The 24,895-nt window shown below is 40.5% G+C and overlaps 2 protein-coding genes across 7 annotated transcripts in view; one reads left to right on the top strand and one right to left on the bottom strand.

Annotated features, from left to right (window-relative positions):
• The window catches only part of Amph (amphiphysin), a 180,195-nt gene that overhangs the window by 105,853 nt on the left and 49,447 nt on the right, over nucleotides 1-24,895 (bottom strand). The gene's annotated exons all lie outside the window — the stretch shown is intronic.
• LOC130885608 (40S ribosomal protein S11) lies at nucleotides 1,258-1,783 on the top strand. Its single transcript, XM_057787214.1, has one exon. The coding sequence runs from the start codon at nucleotides 1,274-1,276 to the stop codon at nucleotides 1,748-1,750; it is 477 nt and encodes a 158-aa protein (XP_057643197.1). The 5' UTR covers nucleotides 1,258-1,273; the 3' UTR covers nucleotides 1,751-1,783.

Below are 24,895 nucleotides of genomic sequence, written 5' to 3'. Positions count from 1 at the left end.
TCTTTTCTCTGGTGGAGTTCAATGGTGTCTTAGCCATCACATCATCAAAACTCCTCCACCTGGCATGACCCTTCCTGAGAATTCTAGGAGACACTTTTGGGAACAGTTAAGACAACGAATGTTCTCAGCCTCCTGTCTCACTTTAAGCAGCTCTCAGATTTGGATGTCTGAGAAAAAAAAATGTAATAGAACTTACAAGTCTAATGTGAGTAGGCTAATACTCACAGGGCAAAGGAAAAGAAAATTGAAGATATAAAAGAGAGAAACTCAGAGCCTAAAAGGGAAACAGAGGTAAATGACTGGAAGTTATAGGCATCAGATACAGCCAGAGGAAGTACTGGCCAGTGTGGCTTAACCATGGCTTTCTAAACAGGTATCAAGTTCAGAATTCTGCTCTCTTCTACCTTGAGTCCTTTACAGTTGGAACACTTAGTCCCCTGACATAACAGAGGAAAGGAAAATACCTTAGTGGAAAAGGATAGCTTGATATCGATCTTGAAAAGATGCCTGAATTTTAAGCCTATCCTCTCCCTGTGTCTCAGCTCCTTTTCATCGCTGTAATAAAACACCATGACCAAAAATGACTCAGAAGGAAGAACTTGTTTTAGCTTCCAGGGCCAGGCAGATAAGAGTTCATCCTGGTGGGGAGGCATAGCACAGGCAGGAACAGTGGCTGAAGCAGGAAGCTGAGAGGTCACACCCTCAACCACAAGCTTGAAGCACAGAAAACAAACTAGAAGTGGACAAGTCTCTGCTTTGACAGTGACACCAGAGCCTTTCACCCTAACCTCCCAAAATAACCATGGACAGGACCAGGAATTCAGACACCTAAGCCCATGGGGGTATATTCCATTCCAACTACTGCAGCTTGGTTGAATTTTTTTTTCTTCAGAACCATTTTTCTATGAAACTACTGATACGTCCAAGTATCAATGGCAGTGTGGAATGTATATCAGTCTACAGAGAAAGTTTGCTCATCATCTCCTGAGGCTGAGAGACGGACCACATCTTCCGTGATTAGCAGACCTCTTGAAAGTCACAGTGCTGCCATGTGCCGAGACTACACAGCAGAGCACAGCGGTCCTAAATTAGTCTTCATGCTATGGAGTTAAGGGAAGAAGTTCCCCCATGGACCATTAGCTGATTCCCAGAGATGGTTCATGTCCGCTGAACTTGTAGCAATGTTCTCTGTGGCAAAGAGGAAATCAGTGACAGCACAAAGAGAGGAATGAAGAAAGGCTATGGCTTTTTTTTTCCTCAGGCTGCCGGGAAGATGGCGGACATTCAGACCGAACGTGCATACCAAAAGCAGCCCACGATCTTCCAAAACAAGAAGCGTGTTCTGCTTGGAGAAACCGGCAAGGAAAAACTCCCTCGGTACTACAAGAACATCGGTCTAGGCTTCAAGACGCCCAAGGAGGCCATCGAGGGCACCTACATTGACAAGAAATGCCCTTTCACTGGCAACGTCTCCATCCGAGGTCGGATCCTGTCCGGTGTCGTGACCAAGATGAAGATGCAGAGGACCATTGTCATCCGCAGGGACTATCTTCATTACATCCGAAAGTACAACCGCTTTGAGAAACGCCACAAGAACATGTCTGTGCACCTGTCCCCCTGTTTCAGGGATGTACAGATTGGCGACATTGTCACTGTGGGAGAGTGCAGGCCCCTGAGCAAGACCGTGCGGTTCAACGTGCTCAAGGTCACCAAGGCCGCTGGCACCAAGAAACAGTTCCAGAAGTTCTGACCTGGAACAAATAAAGTTATTTTCTGGCTACAAAAAAAAAAAAAAAAAAAAAAAAAAAAGAAAGGCTATGGCTCAAACCTTGAGTTTGGGGCTTTCTGGAGCTATTTTTAGAAGTTTGATCAACATGTAGGAAAATAAAAGTGGAGAAACTAATGACTACTTTTGTACAAGGTCCACTCTTTAGAGTTAAGTGACCTTTTTAAAATGCTTTTTTTTTTTTTTGCTGTTGTTTAAAAGTTTCACACGTGACCCTCAGAAGGGGTTGGAGTCTCGCTAGGGCTGGAGCTATGGTGGGAGAGCAGGAATCTCAACCTGGAGGAGGTACACAGGAAACGTGGTCTTTGGGAGGAGGAATGGAAATGTAGCAGGTGTGGGCACCCTACCTGGGGACATCATGCAGGAGGCACAATCTTCGGGAGGCAGGGCAGCATCATAATACAGTGTGGGTCTTTAAGAAATTCATTTTATTTTAAATGTAGCAGGTGTGGGCATCCTACCTGGGGACAACATGCTCCCCTTCCAGCTCAGCTTTGGGACTCTTAAACAGTGTATTTCTCATATGTCAGGCACATTTTTGCTTGTGTTCTGTTAGTAGGGATGACTTTTTCCCCAAACTGTGTATTCTGGCAAATATAATAAGACAGTCAAACCATTTATGCTGCACCACATTTAAAAAAACAACAACAAAAACAAGTTAGAATCCTGTTCTCTATCGTTACTCCCTGACAGGATGATTTGGCTAGACAGAAGTCCTTGTGGAGAGGTCAGGAGGAACTTTCGCAGAGCAGACTTGCAGATGTCTAGCCTCGCTAGATCATAGTCCTCCAAGAGATCAATAGCACCTAACTGACATACCATGTCCAGATATGATTAATCACACTTAAGAAATGTAAAACAGTATACATATCCTTTGCCTCTTCCTTAGATCTCTCATTGGTTTAGTTTCTTCCCTTTGTAACCTCTGTAGTATGTGCTTTAAGAGATAGCTGGAACCTCCTCACAGCTGCATCTTGGTTAGCTACAAACTAGCTGATAAGTTTCGATACACATTGTCAAGGAATGCCTGTGTCCCTGAGAATTTTCCTTGTAGTATTTTTATTACTAACAAGCTGCTAATGAATGAATATATATATATATATATGCACTTGGGAATTATCTATATATAATAAATAATATACATTTTCCAAGCATATATATATATATATATAACATAATTCCCAAGAATGTATATAGATATATTTGTCATGGCAGAAGAAATAAGATTGGAAGAGTAAAGAATGTAGAAGGATAAAGAATGTAGGAAAATAAAGAAGAAGAAGGAGGAGGAAGAAGAAGAAGAAGAGGAGGAGGAGGAGACAAGGAGGAGGAGGAAGAGGAGGAAAGGAATCAGAAAATTAGAGCTAAGAAATTATAAATAGGACAAGAAAACAAAATTACAGCAGAACAACAAAGAGACATGAATAAAACAGCAAACATGTGAATTTATTCCATCCCCCCTTAGATTATAACTCTTCTAAGTCCCTTTTGCTCCTCTAAGGCAACCTATCTGAACCCTGGGAGGAAGTTAGCAGAGCAGGACTCTGTTGGCTTTCAATAGACTTCTGGAACTGGAAGTCTATATTCCTACATTTAACTTGGATTTTAGAAAGTGAAACAAATCAAACCAACAGAATATGTAACACAAAACCTAAAGGGATTTATGAGACAACAAACTATCTGTAGACTCTGGTGTCGGCCCTCCAGTCCTTGCATGATGTGATTCCAGAAGGCACTTCCTTTAGCCATTCACACACTAGCAAACATTCCTATCCACTTGCCCCTCCAAATACACACTCCTCCCTTCTCCACTTGTTTGTTTGTTTTTTTTTTTTTTTTTTTTTTTTTTTTCACCAGAAGCCAGAAGCCCAGTTCTAAGGACTGAATCCTTCCCTGGACTTCTACTTTCTGACTCAGTCAACAGTTGGGAAGGGCATGTAAAAGAGTGAAGGAAGGAGGGAAATGTAGCGAATTAGGTCGGTACGATAAATAACCAGGCCAGCTCAAGAATAACAGTTATATTTTAATGGTTAAAAAGGGGAAACTCACACTACAAAAGTGGGAGGTCGGACTTCCTATCTGTTGGGCGGGCACAGCACAGAGAGAGCAAGTGCACCTGGGTCCTCCCAGTTTTTCTCCCTGGGGTCCAGGTCGCCACGCCTTAATTAGATGTGATTGGTTGACAGAGTTTTTCCATCAGGGAAATGTGGGTTGATTCGCCTGGCTCACTCCTAGCCAATAACAGCACTTGAATGTGTAGTAGGAGGCCACTTGTTTGTTCCTGGCTGCTCAGCCCCGAAATAACAACACAGAAACTATATTAATTAAATCACCACTTGGCCTATTAGCTCTAGCGTCGTTTTGGTATTCACAGTATACAGAGGGGAATCCACATCATGAATGTGGTGATATGTTATTTTTGCTGTAACAAATAAAGCTTGTCTGAAGATCAGAGTGTAGAGCTAGCTACTAGTTAGCCATAGAGGCCAAGCAGTGGTGGCAAGCACCTTTAATCCCAGCACTCAGGAGAGAGAGGCAGACAGTATCTGTGAGTTTAAGGCCACCCTGAGCTACATGAGATTAATCCAGTCTAAAGGAGAAACAGAGTCAGGTGGTGGTGGTTCACACCTTTAATCCCAGTATTTGGGAGTAACTTCCCTTTAATCTCAACACTAGGGAGGTGGAAACAGAAGGGATAAGGCTAGGTGGAGAGAGGAATATAGGGCACCAGGAGACAGGAGTTCACATTGAGTCTGAGGTTTCATAGAGACAGCATTCAGTCAAGACAACATCCAGTCTGAGGATTTGCAGAGTCGGGATTGCCTTTTGTGTCTGAGATTTGACAGAGGAAAGAGCACTAGTGGCTGGCTGCTCTGCTTCTCTGATCTTTCAGCATTTACCACTATATCTAACTTGGGTTTTTATTACTATTATTATTATTATTATTATTATTATTATTATTATTAAGACCAAGTAGAATTCACACTACACCTGAAGACTCAAGTTTTTTTTTCTTTCAAGCATCTCCAACAATCTCTTTTCCTCCCTATTTTGAGAACATTTCTGCCCCACATACGCGACCCAGAATACTCTACTGTTGATAATTTCAGCATTCTTCACTAATTTTCCTTAATCACTGAATCCACAGCAAACTCTGGAATAGAAATTGAGCTTCATGGTCCTAGCTAGGAGTATATACTAGACCTGACAACTCTGAGGAAAAGGAGTCAAAAGAGCTCAGTACACTTCTAAATGTTAGAGAGTAGGTCAGTAATCACACTGACGAGAAAAGAGCAGATAAGGTCCCCAGATACATTAGCTAGGAAGAAGTAGTTATAATGTTCTGCAGCACTGTGAATATATGAACAAGTAATTACATATTTCTAAATAATTAAAAATGTCCGAACATTCCCAACACATATACATGAAAAAGGCTTAAGGAGATGGAAACATTAATTACCCTAAATTTAATCACTATATAATATAAGCACATATGGAATTACTCCACTAATATATAGAAACATTATACTTCAGTTAAGAATAAAGGCACCATTGTTATGTCACAGCATAGAAATGATCTAAAAATAGGGCAGCACAATCCATCAAGCCAGAAAACATTGTGCACAGTAAGCAAGTCTGAGCAGTCTAATCCCACGGTGAGCCCTGCCAGCAGAGACACTTTTCAGAACTATAAACTCTGAAGTTGATAATAGATGCTTCTCATTAAAGAGAACTTGATGTGATGTTCTCGGTCTCCAATTCAGGGCAGATGATGCTTCCCCCTTGTGATGCTTTCAAAACTTAACACCACAGTTTACACAACAGTCTCAACATTGTTCAGATGTTCATTTCCCTTCCTTGAGAATTCAGGGCAATCAAAACAATAATCCTACCTCATTCTTGTAAAAAAAAAACTCATAAGTTAGTACGCTCAAAAATAGATGTTGAAAGGTTAAAAAAAAGAAATACAGACTAGCCAAAGCTATTTTTTTAAAGAAGTGGAATAAAGATGCTACATCCTATTCCCAAGTCACTTGAAGTCAATCTTACAGAATAAAAATCATAAAAGGTGATTGATGACTTACTCCTATCAGAAAAGTGACATTATTCAGAATCTTTGACTTTTAACACATTGTAAGTTCCAAGCACAGCAAATCACAACAAAAAACAAATTTCTGTCACTCTTATTCTATGCCCATGGGGAAATCAAAGTGCACATATGACTCATTGCTAAGAACAGAGGATAGATGATAGAAATCAAAAGAGAAAACTTAAGGGCTTGATCATATTTCTGGAACAAAGCCCCTCTCCGGACTGTATTCTCTAGAGATGGTGACTCACAGTCACCAAATACACTGACTCTGCACCTCCCAGTATGAAATAACAAAGTAATACTTCTTTGTCTTCTGTGTAGAGGTTTAGATAAACTTGTTAATTAAATAAAGTATTGGTTCTTTTACTCCCAATTCATGTATTTCTGTTAAAAACATAACTTACAATAACTAGCATCTGATTAGTCAGAAAACTGAGAATATTGAAGTTTCAGAAATTCATGTAACATCCAGGAGAAGTCAAAGAAGCAAACTTTTCAAATCTTATTTATCACCTAACAGGATGCTTAACTGCCAATCTGACAAAATCCATAATCACTTTGGAAATAGCTCTGGATGTGCCTGTGGGGGAGGATCTCAATTAAGTTCATTGACGTGGGAAGATCCATCTTAACTGGAGTGGAACCCTCGTCTGGCCTGGATCCCAGACTGAGTGGGGGAAGGGGGTAAACAGCAGTGTGGCATGCATTCATGCTGCTTCCGATTGTGCATGGCATATGTGCTCAATTGCTTCGAGTTCCTGCAACCTTGGCTTCTCCACTTTGACTGACAGTACCCTTGAACTGTGAACCAGCACAAACTTTTCCCCCCTTAGCTTGCTTTTGGCATGCATTTTATCATGCGGTAGGAAAAGAAACTAACATACAGTTGCTGTGGGACAATGGTCTTTTATCCTGTCACTGTATTATCTTAAATAAAATGCTGATTGACCAGTAGACAGGCAGGAAGTAGAAGCAGGGCGATGAGAACAAGAGAATTCTGGGAAGAGAAAAGCTCAGTCTGCAGTCGTCACCCAGATGTAGAGGATGCAGATGAGAAAACCTCGCTGATGAAAGGTACCAAACCATGTGGCTAACACAGACAAGAATTATGGGCTAAGATGTTAAAATTAACTAATAAGAAGCCTGAGCTAATAGGCCAACCAGTTTATAATTAATGTAGACTTCTGTGTAACATGAGGGCCAGCTTGTTGGGGTTTATGTCCTGCCCAGTGCACCACAGCCAGGAAGCCCCAAAGAAAATCACACACGTGTGTTTATTTGGGACTAAATGGCTGTGGGACCTGGTGGGACAGAAACCGCTGTCAACACACAGTTTCTCCATGAATGAATTAGTCTTCTTTCTGAATGTGTTACTGCATTCTTGATTTGACAAATCCCTTCATCCTTTTTGATCTTTACTCCTCTAAAGTCACTCACACAAACCCAAAGCATCTACCTCTCTTGACAGCTCACTGTAAATAAATAATCTAGTACCCTACATCCCAAGTGGATTTTAGTTTAACTGAAAATCCATAGGCAAATTGCGTGGGCACAGAAGTTAGGGATGTCTGCTCTCGATTACAAACTCAATGTGATATGGAGTGTTAAATAAATCAAAGAATTGAAGTCGTTACTCTGGACATTTAGTGCAGAAGCAAAACTGGATCATGAGCTGATGGTCTCGAAGCTGTAATTGTATAGAATGTACCCTAAGCGTTGGATACGTAAATTAGCACATGCTCTCTGATCACTGTTCCCTCGTTCCCTTAAAGCAGAAGGCCGACAGCTCCCAAATGGCTAAGTGTTCTGCATGGTTGACTCAGCTCTACTTTTGGGTTTTTTTTTTTGTAGTTTAATTTGCATTTTAATGAAACCATTAAATTTAGATTTCTAGAGAAAGATGTTTCTGCAAACCTCTCAAGAGGAAGAGAATCATTCTGTTAGTTACATTTTGATCCAGAATATATGAACTAACCTCAAACTTCAAGTTTAGTGGCATTCATATAAATGAAACAGCAACAGCCATGAAGTTGTTCCTAGCCAGGAGCCAAAGTGATAAATAATCTCTGGCTTGCTCAAATCCCTTGATGACTGACTCGGCTCCTTCATGTGGAAATAACAACTGAAACCAGATGAGCTGCACCTGGCTTTAGATGTCAGAACAAATGTTTCAAGCAACTCAGAGCGCAAACAAGACAACTGCAGCGTTGGGTGGTCATGGTTGTAAATTAGGGAGAATCTGCATGTTAAATGAAGGCATTTTTACAGAAAAATAAAATTTAGGGCTTTCTTCCAATAGCATGGCACCAATCCTTTCTTCTGCACTGGAAAGCCAAGGAACAGTCAACAACCCACGCAAATCTTAGCCGTGAAGAAGGTACTGTGTTTGCTCTGTTCAGAGAGACTGCAAACATTGAGTGATCACTGCTCCTTCTGTCCTACAATTGTAAGAAATGTAGCATTTTCATCACATCTGACTTCTTTTTTCCCTCCCTCCTTCTCTTTTTATTAGGATTTTCATATAAGATGTAATTTCATTAAAATAGAGAATAATGATGTTGTATTATACGTTAAGAGATATCCAGAATGAGCAGAGGACAGTTTCATTTTGTAGAAATCTCTCTTTGGAGAAACAAAGGGCAGAAGCATCCTCTAGAAATGCCTAGAATCTGGAATATCTCTACATTCTGCCCATGGAAATAAAACTCCAAGTGGTCCTGAGGGAATGGGGGGTTAGGGAAGTTGGTGGGTTTGAAATGAAAGAGAGAAAGGACTACATATGAGAAATAGGCACCTAATGGAATGTTAAGTATTAGTCTTCTCATTATGAAGAGAAAATGCCTGATGAAGTCAACATAGAAAAGAAATGGTTGACTTTGGCTCATGGTTCAAGGGTACAGTTCATCACGGTAGGAAAGTAGCTGATTGTATTACATTTGCAGTAAGGAAGCAAAGAGAGATGGATGCTGCTGCTCCGCTACTTTTCTCCTTTTTCTTTAGTGGAGGATCCCCATGTCATGGATGCTATCCCCATCCAGACTGGGTCCTCCTACCTCAGGAAACATCATCTAGAGATCCATCACAGGAATGCCCAGAGGTTTGTTTCCATGGTGATCCTAAATCGTGTCCGTTTGGAAATCAAGATCAGCCACCAAAGAAACAAATATGTGAAAGAAAAAGAGTAAAATGGCTTCATACTGTGTATATAACTGTGTGTGTGCATACCTGCAATTGCAATATGTTTTGTGTGTGAATATGGACTGGATAAACTTCTTCTTAGTATTATGAACCAAACTACAGAACTACATCACTAGTTGGAAAGACAAAATACGAAGTTTAGCATGAATCTAAATTATGTTACTGGGTGACTTCACACAGTCCTAATATGTAAACATGGTTTGAAGCTTCAACAATGAGATGCAGAATGTGTTGTTTTGGCTTATTGTAGAGCATCTTGGAAGACTGATGATTAGTAAATGCATTTGTGGGACTTGCTGTACCACAGACTCAGACCTAGTCAACACCAGCCAAGGGCCAGCTGGAATGAAGAAAGCAAGCAAGTGCTCACTGTTTCTGGACTCAACCCTGCACTCACTTGCTACCCTGTTTTCCCTTCCTCTATCCTGAGAAGGAACAGAGATAGAAGAATTCTGAATTTAAGAAAAGCTATCTAATGAAGAACTAAAGTCACAGAAGACACGTTCTTTCTGGGTTCATGTTTTTAAAGACTCAGACCTAGACCCAGAGAATCTTTTAATTCTGAAGCCTAACTTCCAGACAGGCTGCTACCAAGATCAGTAGGCAGCCTTTATGTAAGTAGATACTTACAGATCATCTCAATGAGGCTAAAAATTGCTCCCATTTGTCAGACATGGGCATAAACATATTCCCGAGTAGTTACTGTCTCAATTAAAATGGAAAGTTTGAACAACATCCAGAAAGGTGAGCTAATAACTGAATGCCTTGCTTTGGTCAGGTACTATCTTTCTCTCTCAGGGTAAGTCATGAAGGTCCAGTGAGTCAGCTATCCTTATCTGTTTACTAATCCATATCCTTATTGAAATGCAAGCTTGCCACAGGAAGGCAACAAATATCAGCTCAGACTAAAGCTCTTCAAACTGTCCTCTTCGCCTTACAGAAGGTCTTTGGTGCTTCCAGGCTTTGATTTCCATAGGATTCCCAAACCTGAGCTGATTTAAATATGAAACTGTTTACAGAAAGACACTCTGGGAGGAATGTGAGCTACATGCTCAGGAGACTTTTCTTCCAGCACCACACACTGGAACAGCATCTACAAGCTGCACCACAGTTGTTAAAAGTATTGAGCATCACAAGATTATAATCAGATCACTTTTGTTCATCAAGCACCACTGCCTCCAAAAGAACTGTTTTTGTCACATGCCGGAGGCTTCAGAATCTTCAGATATAACCTTAGCCCTTTTTTTGATGCCTCACAATCTGTTATCTATCTCTTTAATTCACACACCTGGATAGGAATGGCTTCCTAAGAGAAGGAGATGCACAAACTCCATGCCAAGCGTTTTCATCCACCACATTTAGCCTCGGACTTGTATCAACAATGGCTCCTGTTGTCCTCCAATGTTTGAAAATATCAGAGTAAACCTGAGACTGCAGTAGCTCCAAGGGCATCCTAGGCTTTCCTGTGTCTCTGTGTACAAGGGTCAGGAGAATTCACAGTCACTGTGTATAGAAACTTAAAAATTAAGTGGACATTGATGTGAGTGCATAATTTGAGTCAGTCTGTCTGGGTTAAAATTTGGAAACAGCTCTCAAAATGCTTTAAAATGTTTACATTCTTTGTCCCATCAGTTTTATTCCTCTGAACACACTCAGAAATTAAACAAAGACATCTTTACAAGAACGCTTTTTAAAATTTATCTATGGTAACAAAACCCTAGAGACTAAATATTCTCAAATGGGGATTGCTAATATTTCTATTTAACTCATGGTAAGGGAGAAATCAAAAACCACCTCCACCCAACATCTTCAAAGAAATATACTTAGCATTACTTTCAATCTATAGTGAGCTGGCAAGAAAGTTGGGAATTACAGGCCAAGGAGAATGGTATGGGAATCTCTAAGCAGAGGACAGCTTTTTCTGTTTGGAAATCTGTTTTGAAAGAACTGACCATAGATAAGGCTAACCCAGGCTGGGGATCATCCCAGTACACCTGTACCCTCTTTTCTCCACCTTAACCTAAGGCTGGCACTCTAGAAGATTACATTTTCAGAGTCGTGATGAATTAAGAAGTATCTGTTTGTAGGAGGCAAGCACAAGAAAAATTGTCTCTTTGACCTTGCTCTTGGGGAAACAGAATGAAACCCATTACTAGAAGTAGAAAACACAGCCTGACTTCCCTGTGTGTAAAGTTATTGCACAGTCCTACCATCTGTGTGGTTAATAGGCAGGTATCAAGCCAAGCATTTCATTTTACGCAATGCTGAGTGATGGTGCCTCAGGTCCTGGACTTAGCAAACACACATCAGTAATCTAAAATGGGGAGGCATTCATTTGTATTTCATTGTAGGAAAAAGTTATGACTGTAAGAAAATTATAGAAAAGATTGGGATAGAAGATAGGTATATATAGATGATGAGATAGATAGATAGATAGATAGATAGATAGATAGATAGATGGATGGATGGATGGATGGATGGATGGATGGATGGATGGATGGATAGATAGATAGATAGATAGATAGATAGATAGATAGATAGATAGATAGATAGATAGATAGATAGATGATAGATAGATAGAATAGATGGATAGATAGATAGATAGACAGACAGACAGACAGACAGACAGACAGACAGACAGGCAGGCAGGCAGGCAGGCAGGCAGGCAGATTGATAAATTGATCTTTGGATCTGAAGACTCTAAAGGAAATATGTTACTAGAAACTTTAAGCAGCAGAATTGAATTACAGGATTTCCCATTGTTCTCATAATTTTAGTGTTTTCCAAATGCTCTAAAATGTACATATGCTTTAGAAATTATGCAAAAAAGTTTTAGATAAAATTTAACCTTTAAAAAATATACTGAACTATAAGGAAACATTTGCTGTAATTCTGTAATTCCTGGCATGGTTTGGCTCCCTTAATGTAAACACTAACAGAAGCACAGATGTGAGCTTTGCATAGCTTTTACTTCTAGTTTTGTTAGACACCTTCTGGACACCAGAACTCCCAAGGTAGAATGATGGATGAATACAAACCAGTCCTGGTCTCAGGAATGCACAGCTTGGACAAGGATCCCCAAACACAGCGAGTGTAAAGCCCACCTCTGACTGATGGACTCACATCAGGCATAGGGCAGTACCTCACCCAGCCTTGGCTAGCAGTTGAGGAAGGGGTCAGAGCTTTTATGTGAAATCACAGGAGTGACTCAGAGAAAGAGGGGATGAAAATGAGTGCTTTATGTAAAGGAGAAGCACTTTGTCCCCACCTCCATATAGCCCTTCATTCTCTATTCCCTTCTGTGTCGATACCATATTACGGAAGCAGTGGTTTCCTCCAGTACAGTGTCTTCACTCCGTTAGAAGTTTAGTGAACTAGACAAGCTTGTCTTATGGAACCATCAGTGCTCACATATTTACTGTGTAAAGGGATGAAAGACAAAGAGACAAGAGATAAAAGCATTAGCTCAGAAGACTTCTATTTCCAGAGTGCAGGTCACAGCAGGTCACCAGATGATATGGGAAGAAGATACGGATTAAGAATAGAATACTCAAACAATGAATACCGCTTGAGGAGAGGGGACAGCGTAGAAAAGCAGCATAAGAGGAGTGAGATACAAGAAGGATGGGGAGGCTGAGATAGCTGTGGTCGCAGCAGGCGAGGGAGAGAAAGATGGGCTGAATGGAGATGCACAAACAGGCGCATCCATTTATGCCACAGCTGCTTAACTCACCTGCAATTCTGCAAAGAGACATAGCTGTAGTAGGCATTACTGTAGCTGTACGTGTATGCTCAGCTCTGCTTTAAGATCCTGGAACATATCTGTGAACATTACCAAGGCTTTTTCCTTGTGGAAGTGATACGTTGTGAGATACAGTGAAAGTAATTTCAAGTACTGTTAGGCGCTATGAAGAAGAATAAATAAGAGGAGAAAATAGAAACATCCACATACTGTTTAGGAGGGGAAACTGCAGGAGACCACAGAGTTCCTTGGTAATTTCCAGCACCCTCGCAGTTAACCTCTCTGATGGGATAAGGAGTGCATCTGTGGGATGTACAGAAAAACCATATGCAGCAGCGCCCACAACAGATGGCGCTGGCCTGGAGAGGCTTCCATAGTGCACAGCTCAGGTAGGGAGTGATGACAGGTGAGGGTGTGGGGTTGCCATACGATGCCTGCTTGTGCCTGATCCAGACATGAGAGATGCTGGTGGGGTACACCTGGCAGAAAGGGTTGACTAGTATTCTGAGGAGAGAGGCTGGACTTTAACAACTTACTTCTGCATAGAGGGCCCTGGTTTTACGTTTGTGATTTGGCTTGTGCAGAGGACTGGAACTTTTCTGTACCAAATGGGTTTCCTCTAAAGCCAAACTCTCCTCGTGCTGATTCTGAAGGACCAGTGAAAGTTCTCAGGTTAATGCTGCTTTCAATCCGCTGGGCAATAGACAGAGAAGAGCAGTGGGGGAAAGGAGGGTGATTACCAGGCACCTGACTGAGGAACGCATGGAGATTTTCTTAAGTGAGGGTCTGTAGGCTGGGAGTCATGCAATCATCAGATATGTAACTATTTTCTCATCATGAAAGAAACTGTGTTTTCTAAAGTCAGTCTTGTGACATTCCACAGGTCAAGAGAACTTGGTGATTGAGGGAGGTCACCACCAGCCAAGGGCCAGCTGGAATGAAGAAAAGCAAGCAAGTGCTCACTGTTTCTGTACTCAGCCCTGCACTCACTTGCTTCCCTGTTTTCCCTTCCTCTGTCCTGAGAAGGAGCAGAGATAGAAGTATTCTGAATTTAAGAAAAGCTATCTAATGAAGAACTAAAGTCACAGAGGGCATGACTAAAGTCAGAGAGGGCATGTCCTTTCTGGCTCAAGTTGTTAAATGCATACTCCGTGTGTTTTCCTCCTTGGATCTCTGCAGGCACAATAGTTGAACTTGGCCAGTTGTCAGCTTTTTGCCATTCACCCCGTGATTTCATTAGAATGAAATCATCATCCGTCCTAATGAAATCACAGTGAGGTATACGATCACAGTTCTCCAGCTCATGTCTTGGTTGGGATGAGCACACAACAGCTCCTGCCTGGTTTACCACCCACTTACATGAGGTGAATATTGATAAAGACCCAAGATGTAAGTCTAATAAATCTAATGTTTAGGTTAGAGAACAAGATACTGGCTTCTACAGAATGTTCTGAAATAAAGTCAGTCTTTGGCTTTCAGATATATTCTGTCCCCAATAGAGTGGTGAGCCAGGGATCTAGGCAATGAGCTCAGCCAGCTCTCACTGACAAAAGGCTCACACGTCCAGCTAGGTTCTGGACTGTGTCACATAAAAACTCATGGAGTCCACTATGCTTTGCTAACAAAGGAAGGTCTCCAGTTTGAAATTTAAAATATTATTTGCTTAAGCCATGTGGACAACTAGGACACTGGGTACCACCACACCCATTTCACAGATGAGGAAGGCAAAGGCTTATGGGTGCTGGTAAATAGAAATTAGGGCTATATCTAGAAACCCATATCCATGCTCTTAGCAGATTTCTGCTCTGTGGTGCTGAGCTTACTGAGGTCACTACTGGGACACCTAGGGCACCTGCAACACAGAATTTTGGCTAGGGGAAGGTAACAGTCCTGCCTAAGTGATTGTGAGTCTGTTTGATGCACAAGGACAATAAGACAAAGGGTGTAACCAAAGATAGCTTTGATTCACCTAGAATTCCATTAGCTAGAATCTTGTGAATACAAAATAAAAATGACTACAAAAATCTTTCTTGTCGGGTATACACACTGTTCTCTTTCTTTGTTTGTTTCTTTCCTTCCTTCCTTCCTTCCTTTATTCCTTCCTTCTTTCTTCTTTCTTTCTTTTATTCTTTCTTTCTTTCTTTTTTTTAGGAAGGCAACCCAGTAAGTACTGAATTCACCCATGTTTATTTTCCATATGCTTTATATAACCAAATCCAAAAGGAGGGAAGAATACAAAAGACTACTTTATCATGATACAAAGAACAAACAGAGCAATTACTTCTTCACTGCTTGAAACATCCAGTAACTATATCCTGAGTTAAGTATTCCACACAGTTCTTCTCTATATGACCATGAGCCTGTGCAGTTCCTCCCTAGAAGAAGTGAAGACTATTTCTACATCCTTTTTGTTTGAATTTTTACCCTGTGATTTGCTGCATTTGGAACACGTAAGAAGTGACAGGAAAAAAGGAGATTTGAGACACCCTTACTTAAAACTATGTTGTTTTTTTTTTTAACTTGAGAATCCAACCCCACCCCCTGCACTGGGTCTTCTGGGTGATGTGACATTTGAAGCAAAGTCATTCCACTGCTCCAGCTGATAACTAATCAACCACTGGTCCAGTCAGTGTGGCTATTCCACAGCAGCCTTCCCCAGCAGAAGCACCTCAGACCCCAAGAATTCCTCACTCGAACTGTGGGATTGAGAAACAAAAAATATTCATTGTTTTCAGCCCTAAGTTACAGGGTGGGTCTTTATACCACATGTTAATTTAGGCACAGAATTTAGGAGAGCATTATCTGACACCTTTGAATGCTATCAGTATGTGAAGTGACCATGTGTCCACCTCAGTCCAAGTCACATATCTCTATAGTATATCCTCTTTAGAAGAATCTGCCATGCCTGGAGGCAGAAGCCCAAAATTACAGTTCTTCTTGTGCCTAGGAAAAGAGGATCACAGATTCAAGGCATTCCTGGGCTGCACAGTGAGTTCAAGGCTAACCTGGACAACTTAGTGAGCTCCTGCTTTATGTAAAAAGCAAAGAGAAATAGAGATGTATCTCAGAGGTTGAACACCTGCATGGCACACATCATGCTGTATGGTCAATCCCCAGTATCAGAAATGGGTGGCGGCGGCAGGGCAGTTAGAAAGAGAGAGATTACGATTTTTAAGCTCCATCATGCTTAGAGAAATAGAAAAACAAATCCACAGAGTTGTGTGACTGGCATGTGGGTCATAAAAAGGAAGAGTAGGTTTCCTTCTGACTCAGATGAAGGGAAGCACTAAGCATTGGGTGTTTATGTCCCTCCAAAATTCCAAGGTGAACCCAAATCCTCAGTTCTATGGCGTTAGGAGATAGGGAGAGGAAACTAGGTTTAGATGAAGTCCTGCTGGTGGAGACTCTATAACAGAATTGTCTCCCTGTAGGAGAACAGTAGAGCTTTACCCTATGCCATGTAAGGACAGAAAAAGGAGGCAGCTGAATGCAAACCAGGAAAAGCCTGTACATGAGACCTAGACTCTGGCCTTATCCTGTATACATGAGATACATATACTTGTCCAATCCACACCTTCTAGCTGTTCAAGCTAAGACAGACAGTTCCCCCAAAGAGGTAGACCTTGTGCTGAGAAGCCAGTAGAAAATAAGAGATGTGGGTGAGGTCGGTAGATGCTGGGGTGGGAAAAGAAAGGAGGAAGGGTCATCTCATGGCTAGAAAGGTGGATGTAGAGTAGATAAGTGAAAGAAATCATAAAGACAAGCATGGAGCAATCTCTCTGGGAAGGAGAGAACAGTTCGCCTATTTAATCCTCTTAAACAGGAGAATGTGGGGGATATTTTCAATCCTTTCCAAGAAGCCCTGGTGTTCAAAGAGAAAGTCATTACGGATTGTCAGGCTGTATAGTCAACTGCTTGATGAGTGAGGTTGTACTAATTGCTCTGTGGTTTCCTTTCTCTTCCTAATTAAAGCAATTAATTTTAAAGCAGACCTTAAAGTGGGGTGACATCATTTATAATAATATAATAGCATCAAGATGGAACCCTGAGTTCATCCATAAACTTTATCACCTACTGGCAGGGCATAGGCAGGGAGAAGGACTCACTCTTCTTGAACACCATGAAACTAGCAGGTGCAAGGCAACAGACAAGCACTCCCAAACAGTGAGGTGAGATTAAGACTCAGTCTGAACTGCTGAGACAATGTTGGAGTAACTACAAGAGAGGAAGAAGAAGAGGAAAGTGGATGGGAGGGAAGGGAGTAGCATCTCTCATCTACAATGTGCCATAGGCCATGCCAGAGGAGCAGCGAGTTGCAATTGAAGTTCCCAGTGTCAGCCCACCAGAAAGGAATTCTCTGATGGGTCAATCTCATTTAGGCGAGGCCACGGGACTGCAGACCTCAGAATGTCTTTTGCTTCTACTGTGTTTTACATGTTTGCTGCGGCTCTCTTTCTCTGGTATCTAGCATGGTGTGAGTGGATGTGGTGGGAGCTCCACTGCCTGTACTATGTGTTTATCTCTTGAAAACATCCCATTCTACTGGGCATTTTTACCTGTGAATTATTCCTAAGCTGTACTGTCTAATTTGATAATAATAATGATAGCTTATACAGAGTTTTGATGAATAAAAATAAATACAAAGATATGTTTTACAGCCAGGGTCTGTGAGTCTCATATAAGGAGCTGCATGGATTGTAGCTCAAGTTAATGACTAACAATTGTGTCCCAATAGCCCAGCTAGTTTAAATTCTTTTAACCTTAGTGTTAGGAGATGTATGCACGTGTCAGAGTGCATCACAGCTGAAACAAAGCTTTGAAAATAAAAAAGACCAAGTTAGACTAAGATGTTTTTGTTAAATAACTGAGGTGAGAAATCCAAGAAGACAATCTAATGTTTTAGAAAGGGACATAGCTGAATGTGGAACTCTTTGTGGTCAGGCAACAAGAACAAAGCAGCTCAATTATCACTGGCTGATGTACTCTCTTTGCTAGATTTGGTTGATGACCAAAGGTGATGATTAATTCCTTATACCCATTTATGTTCTCAATCTCCTGATAGAAAAATTTATTAATGAATATATATGTACCCTAAAGATTTAAAGTAGAACTGAGCGATTCTTTTGCATATATAAAAGTTCATGCTTGTGATTTCTTTAAGATTCCTTATAAAATTACCTTTCAAGATAAGTAATAAAGAAATAGGTCCTTTCTGCCGGGCGGTGGTGGCGCACGCCTTTAATCCCAGCACTCGGGAGGCAGAGGCAGGCGGATCTCTGTGAGTTCGAGACCAGCCTGGTCTACAAGAGCTAGTTCCAGGACAGGCTCCAAAACCACAGAGAAACCCGACAAGAACTCCTTGCTTGCTTGCCACATGGTAAATCTATAACAAGTTGCTTAGGTTTGAATGTATGTGGGTTCTTGGGATAATTTATTTTTCACCTGTGATGCATAAAATGTTTGATCATGTGAGGGAGATGAGAAACATGTTTTACCTGTAATCATTCACTTGAGGAATGGAATGCAACTCTTTCGACTCTTGTACTGCCTGAAAGATTCTGTTGGGGTATAAAAGCTGTAAAACAACATGAGATAGAGGACAGAGAATAAAGAGAGGAAAAAGAAGAACAAGAATAAAGAAGAAAACCATCAAGAGAGTTTATGAGTGCCTTTTTTCCCTAACCCCCCTCAGATAGCAAAGTCTAGCCTCACCGACTCGCGGCTTCCTGTCAAAGCCGTGTGCTGCAGGAGGCTGGTCCCCCAGACAGTGGTAATGAAGCCCAATTACAAGGATGCTGCAGCTAAAGGATAAACTAAGAAGCCATCAATGCAGTGGAGCATGTCTGCGTAACTTCAAAGGAGACAGCTTAGACTGAAACAGAGTTTAGGCGCATTAGTCTCAGTTCCACCTTAACAGAACTTCCTTAACTAAGCACAACTATGAGCCTGATTTCAGTAGGTGTACAATAAACTACATTTACACCCATGGGGAACACAACTGTTAATGCATTGTGTTTACCCATTTAAATTTAAATGTGTTTTCTAAGGAAGGAAATTTTAAAAAGGTGTTTTGCAGAGCTAGCAATATACAAGTGCTCATTGAAAATAAAATGATGAATGTATGTATGAATGAATGAATGAATGAATGAATGAATGAATGAATGATGAAAGAATTACTAGAGTACATGGTTCACCAGGAACACACATCAATATTCTAAATGAACCAACCAATCTCTGCTTAGGGATATTATCTTTCTAAATCAATACTTTCATTCATTTATTTCAAACATTTTTTCTCATGTAGTATTTGAATGACATACATATTTTAATTGAATCACTATATGAAAAATATTTAATGCCTCTATATATTGTCTCAGATGCCCCCAGAGATCCCAAAACAACACAGACTGTTACCATCGTTCTTGCTTGCCCACCAGAACTAGGTGATGTTACTACTCCCCTGCTGACAAACTCTTAGGTGTGGCTGCCAATACTTTAACAATGATAAAAGAATGCTCCAGGAATATTCCTTATAGCAATTTGTGGTAGCTTTTGTGTATTGTAATAAATTCCCAGCATTTAAAAGTCATTGTACAATGAAGGCAAAATATCTTCCCAAGTATTAAGTGTGAAATCAGGAGCATTGAGCAGAGCTCAAAGGTTTTCTAGACCATGACTTTGGCCTACTCTACCATCTACATCACTGGGAGGTCACTGGGGATTAAGATATAGAACCACTAAAATCCCTGGGGGAACCATGCAGACTGTGGACTAACACTCGGGAGAATAGCTGCTGTATCAACCATCCAATACCCTTGGTAGCAATTGATTTCAATTGCTTTTTCCATTATGAAGTATTTGTATATGCATAATCTGGTGTCTTAAGGCCAATACCCAAATCTGACAATAAAGCTTACTTATGTTATATATGTAATAGATGTACACACTACAAAGGTGATTTGTATAATATTTTTAATAATTTTGTGCATAAAACAAAACATATTGTAGAATTTTCCACTCTGGTATCATATTAGTTCAAAAATGTTTGAATGTAATATTTAATATTTAAGAGTTTTGGAGTACGGGAGCTCCAATCTGTAGAATAGGAAACGCAAAGCTACAACGGAACACCATCTATAAAGCCCTCGAGTGTCTAAAAGTAAAGCCACATGGACTCAGAGGGCTGATGGGAAGAGACCCTAAGTGAGAAGGGTAGGTAGACCTACTGCAGGGCTTCAGGGCTGAAAATGATGAGGGTTGGCCAAACCTCAGTGCCAGCACTAAGAAGTGAGAACAGCACAAAGCTGGCAGCCCTTATAGACGCTGTGAGAATGGGAACTTGGATAGTCCAGTCACTGGGTTTCCTAATAGAAGCCGACACTGAGCCTCCCTCTCCATGGAAATCGTCTCCTTTCCAATACTACATGTTGCCTGCATGCCAAGTCACCCTCTTCAAAGTGAGAATTATTTGAGAGTTGGGATGGCAAACCCTAACAAACTAAAAACGTAAGTTTTACCTACGAAAGTACATTATGGGTATATGATGAATTTGTTCTGGTAAATGATTGTCTGAAAGCACGGTTTAGTGGATTTGCCGTGATTTTACTTAAGACCTTGTTAGCCTTTTTGCTCGTGGGCTCTTTTACCTGGGAAGCTAGAGTTAAGGTCATCACACCAAAGTACTTCAGCCTGACTTAAAAGGCGGAAACCTATTTTCTACCAGCCTTGCAGGCTAAAGTGCAGGCTTGGGCACTGCCAGTTTTTCTTCTTAGGATTTTCTCATTGCTTGCAGAGAGCTCCTCCTTGTTGCCTCTTAATGTGGCCTTTGTTTGAATGTGTTTATTTCTGCGCCATAGTCTCTTTTTGTAAGGGCATCAATTAGAAGCGATCAGGACTCTCTTTAGTGGCCATGATGTTCTTTCTTTTAAAAACCATCACTCTTTTTCTATTGAGAATTCCATACATATGTTGAACGTGCTTTGATCAAATCTATTCCATTTCCCTTCCCCTACAATGCTTCCCCTCCCCTCTCCCATGGCATTTCCTTCCCAACTTCATGTGCTGTTTTATGTTGTTTAAATTCACTTAGTGTTGCCTGAATGTGCACGGGAACTGGAGCAGAGGTAGTCTTTCAGTGGCTGTATCCCTGAAAGAAACTGATACTCCTTTCCTCAGTATTGCTCAGTTATCAACAGCACTTCAGGCAGAGAAAGGGACTTTGTGAGGTTCTCTGCCATTGATGCTGGGATTTTGGCTGGCTTGATATTACATGGGTAGTCATAACCACTAAGAGCTCATGTGTGCAAGTGGTGCTATCGTGTCCAAAAAAAAAAAAGTTTTGCTGCAGAGATTCACTACTTCTGAGTCTTACAACCTTTCTGCCCTCTCTTCTGAGAAATTTCCTGAGCCTTAGGGGAGAGGAATATTGATAACGAAGCCTCATTTAGAGCTGAGAGGTCCATGGTCTTAGTCTTTGTCTCTTGATCATTTGAGCATATCTGTTAATTGCCATCTACAGTGAAAAAAGCAGCTTCTCTGTTGACGGTTAAGAGACACAATAATGCATGCATATAAAGTTAAGAGCTTAGCAGGGAGCTCCCTACCATGCCAGTTTAGCAGAGTAAGAGTAGAAGTTTCTCCTTTAAGGGTCTATGACCTCATTTAAGAGGTTCTGATTTTTGATCCAAGTAAAAGCACCAAGCATGGATTCCAATTTGTGGAGATGACTTTAACTCAAACTAGAAAGTGGTTGGTTGTTCTATAACATTTGTCCCACATTTGCACCAGTGGGAAAACCTTACCAAGTCAGTGTTGTTGCAGCTTGTGGGGTCTGCAACTGAGTAATATTATTGCTTTTTTCATGCTTGTGCCATGCGGGCATAAAGCTTGCAAGTCAGTAATCAACTTGACTTCATGTTTTATGAATTAAATATGTGGTATCTTCAGTAGTAGGCTCTTACAAGTTACCCTTGAGGGTAACTAAGAACAATGGCTATGGTCCGTAATATCCAAGGGGTGGGGGGAATCAATGGACATCACTGACAAGTAACTCTATAAGATATAAAACATACTTGGCACTGGGGTGTATTGGATATCCTGTGGTATCTAGGGAAGGCATCTTTGTCCCCTGCCATCTCCCAATATAGGATAATTTCATTTAAATGCCTTTTATATATGCATATGTATTTTAAGAAGCTTCCAGAATAGTAGGTCATGGCAAACATGGCATTCTCAATGGTTTTGAGTGTGAGTTTTCGCTTCCCATACTCCCTCCTCTACCCTACCCTCTCATCACTCACCCCAATTAACTTTTTCTGCTCCATATTCCCCTGTACCCCTCTTACCTTTTCTCTTAAAATCCACCACGTGGCCTCTTACTAGTTTCCCAATGTATATAGTTATTCTAATTTAAAGGCATATGTCTAAAATAGACCAGGGCCCACCCTAGTGGCTTTTCTCTTTTAATTTGTTTTCTCTTTAAATACTTTTTACTAGCATATACAATATTGGGTTACTAGCATACACAATATTGGGTTTCACTGCACTGTTTCCAGATAAAATGTGGTTGTGTTGATGATCTTCTTCACCTTCTCCCTGATTCCCCAGATCCCTACCCACTCCGTCCCCTCCCACCTTCTTCGTATAACTTCCTCTCTCTTTGTCCTCTTCACATATTTTCCCCTAAAACAGCCTCCTTTCCAGTTTCAGTGTCTATACCCACACTCATCCTAGTAGCCATATTTTAACTCCCCCACTTTTGTAACAAATCCTGCTACATTCTGAGGCACTGAGGACTAGGGATTCGTTATATAAATTTTGGAGACACAGTTTAGCCTGTAGTGTAAATAAGGATAGAACCAAAGGAAGCTGGGAGTCAAGAGTTTGGGGTCCTTCTTTCCTACAATACATCTTTTCTTTCTAATAATCCACTATCTGTGTTCCTTTACCCATCTCTATTGGATTTTTTTAAAGGTTTTATTTACAAAACAAAATGCTAATAGGCCCAAAACACTGAAACTAAAGGTCAAAGCAACATTCATGAAACTACCACTTTCTATTTGAAAGTCTTATATGGAGGCATTTGAGTCCCAGGCTTCGAATGAGCACATCAGTATAAGCAGAGATCCCTCTCCTTTCACAGAAAACATATTTCTGTAAGCTCTCTTCCTACCTTCCCCATTTCTGTCAGCTTGTTTGCTTTGTGAATATTGCTGTTGTCACTACTTGCCTAAGCTCTGAAGACTCCTTGCTTATTCGCTTATTTACTTGATTGTGGATCTTGTTGATTTTTGTAGAATGTTCTTGTTATAAAATAAAATTTTACATTTACTACATTAAAAAATTTAATCCAAACAAAACAAAAACTCTGATGCTGTTGTGAAAAGCACGGACAAACAAAAACGCTTTCCAGCTAGAAAGGGGCTCAAACCCCTTTCAGACAAGTGACCTTAACAGAGACACCAACTGCCGGAAATCTGTACATACTGTGTGCATTGTACTATACTGATATCTCAAATTAGCAATGATTGGAGTGCTTTATAAAGAAAGAAATGCAGTCTTGTGTTCACACTGTCCCTTCAACCCAGATTTCAGGGCACCAAGGCTGGGATCTACTTTCTTCTGTAAGCAAGTCTTTAATTCACCCTTCTCTCTGGAGTCTGTTCTTTCTCTCCTACTTCCCTTCTGTGCTTGGAGTCTTTATCAGACTTCTGAGGTTACTGCCACCACTACCCTTCTTACCTTCTGTCAATATTCATGCTGCAAACGGTAGGGGAAACGAAGTTTCGTGTTTGCTTGGCAGTGCACTCTGTGCTTTACAGTGTTATCTCTTCTTACTGTCTAAACTAACTGTTAAATAAGGATGTGATTAAAATATGTAATTTTAAGTGTTCTGGTAGGTATATTACATTGAGTTAAAATTAGTAATGCTGTATTTCTAAAATACTATCATTTAATGTATATTCAGTACAGGAACAATTATGGTTGATCAAACATTAACGTACTTTTAGATACTCGGTTTTCCAAGCCCAGTGTTTATTAACATTTACAGCACATCTTGATTCAACTAACCACACTCCATGTATTCAGCAGACACATTGCGCTAGTGGCTGCCATTCTGAAAACACAGCTCTAGACAGTAGGTGCTGAAGATGCTGTCATGGAGCAATGCAAATGCCTACTTAGGAGGTCCCAAGGTTACACTGCAGAGAAATAATGAACCTCAAATTCAGATACACAAAGTTTAAGCATCCTTTTTGATAAATTAGTTAATTGTATGTGTATATATGAGCTTGCACAAATTTGTGTGAACCACTTATGCGAAAGAGGTCAGAAGATGGCATCAGAGTCCCTATAACAGATATTTGTGGACCATCATGTGGATGCTGGGAATGGAACTTACTCTCTAAGAGCAGCAAGTGCTCCTCACCACTTGGCCATCTCTCCAATCTACTTAGAGATACAACTTTTAACATTCAACATCATTTAAAAACTGAAGGTTTATCTATTTTGCCTTCAACTTAACCTGCATAATATTAACATTAGAAAATAATTATACTACCTAAGATAATAATCTAAAAAACAAAGTAACAGTGGATGAATGTTCTCACTATCATATTCTCAAAGGTGGGTTCATAAACTTGGTGAACTGGTAATTAAAGCATAAAGAATATCTCCTTATTCATACACAGATAATGTAGCTATTTAAGTTACATACTCTTCAGGAACTAGCAGTGGTGGCTAATAGTTCCATGAAAGTGCTATGTACTTGTATCTATCTGTACCATACATACTATATCCATGCAATCATACATTTACAACTAAAGAAAAGTAAATGCCATCTCACATTATATAAAGCGTGAAACCACTTAATACTAGATCTCATCATCAGTCCGGGAAAAAATAATCAGTAGCATACAGACAAATGCGGCTGAAGCGGAACTGCTTCCATTTGTCAACAAAGTGGTGCAGCTTATAAAAACATGGAAAACTTGAGAATCTGTATTTGTGAAAGGTTTAAAATCAGAAGAAAAGACAAAAAACATACAAACAATAAACAAAACAAAACAAAAGCCTG

This window comes from Chionomys nivalis, chromosome 13 (assembly GCF_950005125.1).
Source record: "Chionomys nivalis chromosome 13, mChiNiv1.1, whole genome shotgun sequence".
Taxonomy (NCBI): Eukaryota; Metazoa; Chordata; class Mammalia; order Rodentia; family Cricetidae; genus Chionomys; species Chionomys nivalis.
Note: the sequence above shows the minus strand (reverse complement) of the source record. Positions and strands in the feature narration are given on the sequence as shown.